Below are 11355 nucleotides of genomic sequence, written 5' to 3' on the forward strand. Positions count from 1 at the left end.
GGGGGGGGGGGGGGGCTGGGTTGTGGTACAGCGGCTCACCTAGCACGCTCGCGAGGCACTAGGTTCCACCCTCAGCGCCACATAAAAAGGTATAATGTCACCATAATAAGTAAGTAGCTCGAAGTGCACAGTAATTTAGGAAACAAAATATTAGGATTTAGGTGGCAATCCTTCCATTTTAAAAATTGCATCAAAACTTTTTTTTTTCTTTTTTAATAAGGCAGACAGAAGAGGGCTATTTTACAGATATTTGTTCCAGCTGCAGGTCTCATTATACGGTAATCAAGAGTGAATGTGGCATCTGACTCAAAAGCTTTTGTTGTTGTTTTAAGTATCTGCAGATGGAGTTTAATTAATCCTTTTAACTGAGAATCGCAGCTATTCCATTCATTCTAGTAACAGGAACTTCCTAAGACTGTGGAATTAGGTAATAATCATTGTTAAATTTTAAGAATTCACAGGATACTCTGCTGAGCCAAATCCTGCATGTAACTGTGTAGTGTGGTAGAGATCTTTCAAACTTTAACTTTTTATGATCCCAAAGTCTGGAAAACCTAGCAATTTCTTAGAAGGTAGGTCCTTGATCCAGAGTGGAAACTGAAATCTGGAGGTTTTCAGGATCCACAATCTGGCATGAGTTTTGATAATTATGGGAAAAACTTGACTTGATTTTGTAGAAAGCAGAATAGATCCCTTTTGCTGAGCACTCAAACTCATTCCATAAATTTGTTCTTGGTGTGGACCTTTTCCAAAATAGATATTACTTGGGTTTACACTTCAGGCAAAATGTGCTGGGCACTATACGCTTTCTTAGTGACAGGTCATAATCAATGAAATAATTGCGATGGACTGGGGATTTAGAGAAGCAGGAGAAACAGCAGCCACCCCTCAGCTTTTATGAATTGCTGTCATGATGATATGAGGGTACATTTTCCCCCAAGGGAATACTAATATCTGGATTTGTTTTCAAAATGTAAAAATCTCCAACTTTTTAAAGGTTGGCAATAACTTCTCTTTTTGAAAAACACTATGTGGATCGATACTGTTCTGCACGAATAAAATGTACCTGCAGTTCTCCACATTGACTTCACACCCTGGAGTGGAAGTGACAACAGGGCCCAGAGCTGGGCCAGCTGTGCAGAGGAGGTCACTGAGGAACGGAGCCTGCAGCTCCCAGGCTGGGCACTTAAAATGGCCGAGAACAGTTTTAAAGGCTTTATTTACCTATGGTAGCTCATTTAATCCTCACTAAGCTCTAGAAGGTTGATACTTCACTATCTTCATGTTAAAAGAGGATTGGGAGCTTGCCTAAGGTTACAACACTCATAAATGTTGGAATATGGATTTGAATTCAGTTCCTGGCTCCACGTCTCGAACTATTCAAATTATATCCACAGTTGGGTCTCCTAGATACATAACACTGCAGTTTGGGAAATAAAAAGTACACAAAAGAACTTGGTTTTTCTCTTTCACTTATATTTGATTTACTTTTTCTTTCTTTTTTTAAAGACACTCTGTGCCTAGGGAAGAATCTCACTAAGATAAAGACAATTTTCACATTACAAAAAAATTAATTCCCATTACAAAAAATTAATCTTATAAAAGTAACATTAATAAAATAGAATCTAAATGAATTCTGATTGGTTATCCCCTCCCCAGCTCAGAAAGAAATAGCTTACTAATTAATTTCCCTCCCAAAAGGCAAAAGACAACACAAATACCTGTCTGTCCCATTTCAACAGAATTTAAAGGCAAGTCTGTGTCTTCCAAGGAGACAGGTTTTATGACTGGTGGACTTTTCTATGAATAAAAAAACCAGAAAACCATTAGCATCACATTTCAAAATCAAAGACAAAAAAAAATTAAAACACCTCAGATTAAAAACATTTCTTCTACAGTATTTTTTCCTTTTGGCTGAAATTCACTTTGTAGAGTTTTTTTTAATAGATATTAATAAACATTGATTTAAACTTACATTTACATTTCTAAATAAAATGTGTTTGGTATTCAGTAGGTGCAATAGCACCCCATATACAGACTCTTCCATATGTCCTTGTTGTAATGAATAGTGAAGATAGAAATAAAAAGAATGAGGGTATGATTCCTTAGTTACGTTAACCAGAACAAAATTCTTCTGTAAACACGTAGAAAATTCTCTAGATTTTGCCAACTATTTCATTGACTTTTTCAGGTTTTGTAACACTGACCAAAAGAGAATACTTTTGGCAAGTATTCTCAAATAGAAGATGATTTTCCTCTGATATTTATACTTCAGACAGGAGAATTCATCTCATATTCAAATACTTTAAAAAATCTCTCAAAATTCAGGTTAATAAACAACTTTACTTGAAAATGACCATAGATCATAGGATTGGGTGATTATTAAAGTTGCCTAGAGAAAGACTTTAAAAGGAAGCAGACAAGAAGCACTGTATGTAGATTTGCCATCATTCATGTTGATATGGCCCCACCACAGCTGTGTGGTCACCCTTGCGAATAAGCTTTTTTAAAAAAGAGTTCAGATAGTGCTTATGGTCTAAAGACCACAGAGCGAGATTAAGAATAGAAGATGAATGCACACCCAACTGTACCCATCTAATATAGTTAGGAATTTAGGATGTAGGATACAGATCCAGGGACAGCATCAAAACTACACAGATAGATGTTGTGTCTTAGGTGGAAGGTTATGTATTTTGGGAAGCTGTATCACATGCATTTAAAAATAGCTTTAGAGATTTTTAAAAATCACAGGCTAAAAATTCATGGGTAGATTTTGAAAAATCTGCTTTGGGAAATTTGAGAATAGTAAAGCATTAAAATTTTAAACACATCTAAATATATAATATTATTTTAAATATTTTGTAGGCTAAGTAAATAGTATAAATAAAAAAAATTGACTATTTTATCTGTATTTGGGAAAATAGGGGATAGATTTCTAAATGGGGGTTACCTTAAATTGGGAAAGGGAGAAGGAGGCAGAGGGGAAGAAGAAGCAATAATTCTGTTAGAGTGACTCAGTGACTTCATGTGTCCAGTTGAGAAAAAAATTGGAGTTTGATGCAGTTTTGTTTCTCTATGTGTTTTAGTTGTATTCAGAAGAATAAGCCCACCGAAAATTGTTCACATCAATAAATAAAGCAAAATTAAAAACTGAATTCTTACCTTGACCAGTCGCCTGACACAGAAAGAAATTAAAAGGATTGTTCCAATGATACCAAACATTACCGCAAAAATAATTAATATTATCACTGTGAGAGAAAAAGAGCAGGAAAATTACAAAAGTGTGAAGTGAACTACCACATATCAATTGAAAAATCAAACAGGTAAAATGAGTGATATCTCCTTGCCTGTTCAGAAAAAATACATAATACAGCATAATTTTATGCATATTTTATTTTCAAAAATTGGGATTTTTTACAATAAACTTTTGGGAAAATAGAATTCTGTGTGATAAAATTCTTTTTTTTTTTTTTAACCCAAGCCACAACTAGTTAATGACAGAAACAAGACCCCAGAGCTCTGATTTCAAGTCCTGTGCTCTTTAAAGGAATAATCATAGATGTGCTAAGTAGAAAATCTACCTTGATAGGGGGAAAACCACAAACACTTTCATGAGTTGAACATTACGAGAGAAAACAATGTTTTACTGTATCAAAGGTATCCAAGGTCGGTCAATAGGTTGCAGAATCATAAGTTTGGTAGGAAACTGGCAGAAACAGTTTACAAATAGTAAATGAAGCCCAGGGAAGCTATGGAATCCAGGTCACCTCTACTCTGAGCTTGTGTTTCTTCCATAGCATTTTTATGCACAGTCACTGATACAGTGACCAAAAATATTTTCAAATCCATTATGAGAATGAAGCAATTTAAACCGATTAAGTTAGAGGAAATCTCCATATTCGTAAAGACAACTGAAGGCTGGGGATATAAGAGAAGATGGTGTACTTATTTGGCTAATTGATTTTGAAAAGGTCTATTCTTGATTAGAAAAGCAAAAGCAGCTTTTAAAAAAGTTCTGTCCTCCCACTGATGCTGTGTAGCCCCCTTGGCTTTAATGAATGAAATGGTGATGAAGTTCTACCTCCATTTTTTTTCCCCGTGTGAAATGTGGACACGGGCCAAATGTGAGGGGAGAGTTGGAAATGCAGAATAGTAAACCAGCACATAAATTTACTGGCCGGATCCATAGCAGCACCTAAGGAGCAGGGAGCATGGCCAGTTAGAGTGGAGGTAAAAGGAGCCCCCAGTGTGGGAGCCCAGGACCAAGATGGATCCTGACTAAGGCATGAAGGGCGTGTGTTTAGCTTTGACACAGTGCCAATTGATTAGGTGATTTTTAAGCTCCTTGCTTTCTTTATGTTAGGGAAGAGGGAGGTTCAATTGTTTTTATAAGGGAGGAGACTCTTCTCATGGTCAAGTAGAAGTTTTTCTTAAGAGAAGATTATCAGGTCATGTATTGTTTTCCAAATTGTTTTAAAAATTAGAAGGGCTTCTGTTAACTCTTAAATGAAAAGATTTACTTGCTTTTACAACTTTCTGTGGCTAAGGTTAAGGACATAGACTCTTCTGGCTTTTTAATATGGCTACTTCTTGTTCCTTGGGTATTTAAAAGCAGCAATATGTAATTTAAAATGGAATTCTTATCTTTCCATAGCAAATGCAAACGTACCTGGTTCAGAGAAAGGGTGTATAATTTGATTTCTTCCTAAAAAGACAAAATTTCAACATAAATCAGAAAAGTATGATATGTCTCAGAAACCATTTTTTTTAAATTAGATTGTTTAGGGGGGTTCTTTTTCTTAACCATGCTTTACAGGTTTTTGGTCAATTTTTAACATCAAGCTAATAAAAATTATTAGAAGGTGTCAGTCTTACCTTAGTAATTTTAGTTTGCAATTTTAACTAACAAGTAGAGAAGTTTGCAAACTATTTAATTAAGAGAAAGGGTGTGAGAAAGTACTGAAAGAGCCACCTATCAACATCCACAAGAAGCAGAGCCTTTTAAACAAATGTAAAAATGACAAGAAGAAAGGAGACACACCGAGCAGCCTTCCACACTAGTTCAACCCAAAGAGGGGTCCTGTGGCTGTCAATTATCCAACTTTCTGCCCCAGGGCTGTCGGAATCCAAATCCTTATTGTGTCCCACTGGAGCTTCTACCAATGGACTCCCTGGATTTCCTGTCTGTGGAAGTTTCTAGAACTGCCTGAGGATTCTAATCAATTTAACCTTCCCCATCCATCCACATTTTGAATTTCTTTTTCTGTTGTCTCCACATGCCCTTTGGCACCATGAAGCCCTCTGACTACCAGAGCTACACAATTTTCTTGAATTCCATTACAAACCATACTTCACACTATGTTGCATCATGTGGACAAGGACTTGGTTATGCTTTGTCATTTTTTAGCAGTCACATATAGATGTTCATTGTATACAGGTTCATCGAAGCTTATCCTCTCTTTCTTTGTGGCAGAGTATATAGGCTTTGGAAGAAAACAGATGGTTTTCAGTAATGTAGATGCCTCACTTAATTTATGGGTGCTTTAGTATTCCCCTGCCACAAAAAGAAGATTATGATGCTTATCTCTTCAGGTTCCTGTGAGGATAAATTAATTAATGCTTGAAAATATTTAGCAAAATGCCATGCTAGCCATTGCTTATAGAATACATGGCGCGTAGCACTGCATATGAATATCCATCAGGAGAGAGTTGTGGCACCTGCCCACCCTTATCTCAGCACGCAGCTTGGTTTACAGCTATCACTTATGAGGCACTGTGACAGGGCAGTGAGCTATGCACTTTGACATAGGTCCTACTTAATCTTTCGGGAAACACTGTGAGGCAAGCATTATTGGCTTCCTTTTAACGTTATGGGATGGAAGCCCTGCAAAACTATTCACTCAAGGTCTACAGGGGAACAGGGCCAGCCAGTTCTGAGGCCCCTGGACCTGCCCACAGATGTTCTCAGTACCACACTCTGGGATCACTTTGTGCGGGATGAATGGTCCCATTTGTCATTTCTGTGTTTTGTTAGACAGTTTTAATTTCTTTAACCCCTACTGCTATCTCAGCATTACCTAGGTTCCTTAGCTGGATGCACAGTTTCCTGGAGGAGCTACAACATGAGACTTCCTCTGCAGTAGGCGTCTACTTAGCCTGTACTTCTCGGTGTCAGGTCCCACTAAGTAGCACTGTATCAGCATAAGAACTTCAGATCCAATCCTTAAAATAAAAACAAACCTTGTTTTGCTCCTGGGTAGGAGGGGTCTATGGTGGTGACAGCAGCCTCTTCATCACTCATTGTAGGAGGGACCTTTGGGGAAGTATTTACTGTATGAAATAGAAAATGAGAAAGGGGTCAAGAATGAGGTGACTGAGTAAACCCTAAAACATATTGCCAAAGACAGTTTTATTCCACATCCCTCCCAGGGCCAACTCCAGAATCCCTACCCAGCAGGGACATACAGATAAGGTATGACTCATTTTCTAAACAGCTGTAAAATGATAACACCTGCCTCAGCCTGGAGGCAGAAGGCTTTGTTTGCAGGCTTCCTCAGAGACAGTGTCACCTGGGATGTACCAGTGTCACTGCACGCTCAGTTTCCTGGGAAATCCACAGACAACTGTCACTTCTTCTTTGACACCTCTGCTTCTGTAGGGCGGAGTACCCAAATCAGCTGCCAGTAATCCGTTTGCCCCCAAATCATGGAGACAAGATTCATTGTCCCCAAACTGTCCACAATGTTTTCTCTTCTTATAACATTTTTCTTCACCTTGTTCTTTTACTTGGAAAAGATCTACATTTTTTAAAAAAATGCACTGCTTCTTATGCAAGTTGATAGGTGGCCTTTTCAACACTTTCTCACACCTTTTCCCTTAGTAGGACGCTTTGCCAATTTCTTACTCATGAATACTTGCGGGGTTATTAAAAGCAGATACTGAAATTGCTAATGGTAAGACTGACACATTATCTAATGAATATAAATCAGGCTTTCCACATGATTCCACTGCATATATATGAATAATTGCCACACAAATTAACTAAATATCATGCAAAATAATTGTTAAATGTTTCTAAATTCTTCTTTAATATTCAGGTATAAATATATAAATATTTTTTTAACTACTAACCTGGTGACAGGGATTTTTGAGGTTCAGAAAATATTAAGATTATCATTATGAAAAGAAATATTTTCCTTAAAATCAATAAAAGAGTGCCCAAATTATAAAAATAGTAATGGATGAAGAAAAATAAACTATATCTCTTAGTAAAGTTAGATATGAGCTTTAGCTTACCACCTACTGCTAGAGAGTGGTGAATATGGGCTATCCATCGTATTTTGTAAAGGTGTGCAGTTTGAGAAATTATATCTATCTATGAAAGTGTTATGAGAACAGATAGCAAAATAACCAGAAGAAAGAAATCAGATGTGCTGAAGTTCAGAAGCAACGGGCAGGCTTTTAACAAGAACTCAAGGTCAGCCTCAGGCTGACTGCACAGGAATACAACTGAAACAGGCACATAAAGCTTGCTCCCTCCTCTGCCCTTCCATTCCCAACCACCCCCTTCTATGATTTCTGCCCTTAAGCCTCCACTCCTGGTGTAGATCTTTCAATTCAGTGTAGGTCATTCACACTGGGGACACACCTACAGTCTCTTGTGAACACCAAATGGACTCTTCCAATACATAAAACTTGTTCCCAAGACTCCAGGGCTGGCTTGTTTAGAATATCCTCAATACTAAACAATGCTGGAACATGAAAGATGTCCAGTGAAACATGAATAGTTATAAGTGATCAAATTATTATAAGAGGATGAAATGATTGTGTTTGCAAATGAACAAAATGAATTAAGCCAAATGCCAAAGGGTATGTTATAGAAAACGAGAGCAACCATCAGAAAAATCTGTGTCCATAAAAGATGAACAAAACATTTTCAACATTTCCATGATGAGCACACACTTTTATAACTAGAAGGAAAAAAATCTAATGAAAACTTTGCATGAAACATAAAGATCAGAGTATTAAACGGTTTGAATGCTAAACGTTTAACTGAGGCCCTCTAGGAGTTCTAGCTGTGACTATGAACATGCCTCTTCCAGGTTTTCTAACTGTTCCACAGGACCTTGGGCACCACCCGAGTGGGGTTCTGTGGGACTCCACTAGGGAGACGCATTCAGTCTGTGGAATGGAACCTCACTGTTCTTCATGGACACCAAGGAGGCCTTGTGTTATCTAGTCCACACCTGCTTGATTGGACACTCTGCTCCTCTCTCTCTGGGGGTGGAAGCATGCTGTATGTTCCAAGCCTCACGTCCTTTCCATATCCAAACCTTTGTGCCTGTTCTTGTTGCACCAGAAATCCTTCCCTCCCCAACCTCGACTAGCTGTTTTTCAAGTCTAGGTTCAATATCACTTCATTCAAAAGGACTTCCCTGATCTCCCCTCATTAGATTTAATCTGAAATCTCCATGAAGTCCTCAGTGCTCAGGGTGATAGGGAAAAGGCCCCATAAAGTCTCAAGACTGACTCTTTCAAATCCAGGTATGTTTCTTAGGCCTTGAAGGCTATTGAAGAACTTTTGTGTTCATTTATTTGTCCATTCATTTACAAAAGTTTTTTTTTTTCAAGGATATTCTAACTCAGTAGAGGACAAGTATTTAAGTCTACCAAAGTGCTTTAGGATGGTGAAAGAAGTGGGGGCACAAGGGAGACAACACTTAAATATTTGATGGAGAAACCATGGAAAGACCTCAAAAAGATGTTCTTTGAATTTATCTTGAAAGAGGTGTAGGATGTCACCAAGCTCACTGTTCTGGACATGCAGATATAGAGTCAGCATCTTCAGCAATGTCCTGGAATTTGAGATATCACTGGAAACTGGGAGAACTGCAAGTGACCTCGTGGCTGTGGCATGATGTGTGGCAAAAAAGAACTGAGATGTGGGCGCACAGCAGAGAGCAAGGCTGAAGCAGGTGAAGCACCACATGTTAGGAACCAGGCTTTGGAATGTGGACTTCATCCTTCAGCAATGAAAAGCCAATCGGGGTTTAAATCAAATTTCCATTTGGAGAAGACCAGGGTCAACAGCATAGAGAAGAATTCAACCTCAGCTGCTTAAGCTACTTTCAAAATTCAAGGTAAGGAAACTCAAACCCTACAATGTGTTCCCCCAACAACCACCAAGTGTGTGGCAAAGGAAAGCATGCCCAGACATCTGCATAAGAGCACCCCTCGTGTGATCACGAGTGGCCCGGATAAGCAGCCCCTGTGTGGACAAATCACCTCACCACCACCCTGGCCTTACAGTGGGTGCTTATCACTACCTGATGTTGCCTTCCATGAAGCTGGCCTGTAGCCTAGGGACTTAGAAGGACAGAAAATTATAGCCATTTATAAAAAGGAATATGGCCAATGCCCCCAAATATAATCTAAATCTCTTAAAACTAGCACTTTTATACTTTTAAGTATAAACAAAGTCAAAGAAGGTAAAAAGAATATTTTACATTTATAAGCAAAGCATATGTAACTTTGGGGGGGGCAGTAACAAAATGAGAAAATGTTTCAGGAGAAAGACAGAAAAAGCTCATTAAATACGTTTTGAACTTTATCAAAACAATTTTCACCCCCTAGCAAACAGGTAGAATATTCTTCAGAGGAAAAAGAGCATTGAGTGGAAATTTTGTTCAGAAGAAGTAGAAGTTGAAGTTCTAAAGATCAAGTTTACAGAGCAGAATTGTGTCCAAGTTTACAGAGCAGAATTCCTACTCTGACACTGGCTTTAAAACCTGTCCTGTGGTGGGCCACAGTGCCTGTCTTTCCAACTCAGATGGAGGTACCTTCCACCCAAACTTCTAGCAAGGTTCTAAATTTTAGTCAGACCTGGGGACTTTCTGACATCGAAGGCAACACATTCTTTAGGGGAACACTGTCCTTGAGGCAATTTCCAAGAACTGTACACACGTTAGTCCCATCTGAGCACGTCATGTTTTATCTTTGCACTTAACAAAATGGATCGGTGGCCAAATTTGAGACTGAAATTTACCATTTATGGTCCTAAAAATACTTGTTTTGATTAATTCTTTAGATTTAGTTGCTTTGATACAATTTCTTTCCATAGTCACCTAAGTCAACACAGTAAGGAAATAAATGCACAAATGCTTATTTCCTTATTTTAATATTTTAATCATTTTTAATATCATTTTCTCAATAATCTAATAACAGTAGCTGACCTATAAAATGATCTTGGTCATAGTTTTTCCTCCATTGTCTGAGAAAGATAGAAAACCTCATAAGCATTCCAACAGGAATTATACCCCTGTTTGGTTTAGCAGTAACAGGAGGGCACAGAGACTTGTTATTGAAAATCTGTACTTTATAAAACATTGTCAGCTTGAAAGAACAATAGCTCCAATCACAAAAATAAGCTTTTCTTTCTGCTTACGTTTTTTTTTTAGTAATTAATTAAAACTTAAATAACTTGCTAGGTATTCCAAGATAAGATTCACTTGGGACAATTGAAAGAATTTTATCAACAATCCTCAAATTAAGTAAACCAGCATCTGGTTGGGAAAAACAAATCAACAACAAAAACCCACAGTTTACCTGAAAGGACAAACAAAAGAAATATCTGTTTATTCAACCTCAGATGCTTAAGCTACTTTCAAGATTGCAGGTAAGGAAGGAAACTCAAGTCCTACAATGTGTTCCCCCAATAATCACCAAGTTATGTTCAAATACTACACTTGATAGCAACAACCACACTTCCATCTGCCTGTCCTAAGTTCTAAGTCTCTGCTGAACTAAAAGACATCTGTGGACATATTCAGTTGTGCATGGCTCAAAAATATTTATGAATATGTAAATTTTGAACAGGGATTTTTACTAACTCATAGGAAGCATCCAAGCAAATTTGTAACTACTAAAAAACAAACGTAGTTTGCCTAAACTTCTTAAATATTGGGTTTCCTGAAGAATTTATCTCTTCCTTTGGGTATTTTTTGTGCTCAGGGCTCCTAGCTTTCTGTACCTAAAACAGCATTCAGAAACTTCTTTCCATTGTTCCCAGTTTAAAGGTTGGCTTAAATATTATCCTGCTGAATTCAGAATGTACCTTTCAGCTAGAAGGCTATTCACAGAACACCTACTCCAACTCTTCGGTTTTACAAATAAGACATTTGGTATCATAAAAAAAATTAACTGATTCTCTAGCAGGTAAGGACAGAACTGAGACTCAGTCCTGCTGGTTCCCAATGTTATTCCCACCTTCCAGATTTCTTAGATGTTTCAGCATATCTGTCAGTGAACACTGAAGGAGGGTTAGAGTTTTAGATGGAGATGTGCATGCGGCGGGGG

At 37.9% G+C, this 11355-nt stretch overlaps 1 protein-coding gene across 2 annotated transcripts in view; it reads right to left on the reverse strand.

Annotated features, from left to right (window-relative positions):
• Gypa (glycophorin A (MNS blood group)) overlaps positions 1–11355 on the reverse strand; it is a 29669-nt gene that overhangs the window by 2015 nt on the left and 16299 nt on the right. For both annotated transcript variants that reach the window (XM_048813461.1, XM_048813462.1), the window contains 4 exons: positions 6241–6330; positions 4670–4705; positions 3163–3248; positions 1722–1800 (listed from right to left, as the gene is read on the reverse strand). In XM_048813461.1, coding sequence (XP_048669418.1) covers positions 1722–1800; positions 3163–3248; positions 4670–4705; positions 6241–6330 — 291 coding nt within the window. The remainder of the gene's footprint in view (positions 1–1721; positions 1801–3162; positions 3249–4669; positions 4706–6240; positions 6331–11355) is intronic.

This window comes from Marmota marmota, unplaced genomic scaffold, assembly GCF_001458135.2.
Source record: "Marmota marmota marmota unplaced genomic scaffold, marMar, whole genome shotgun sequence".
Taxonomy (NCBI): Eukaryota; Metazoa; Chordata; class Mammalia; order Rodentia; family Sciuridae; genus Marmota; species Marmota marmota.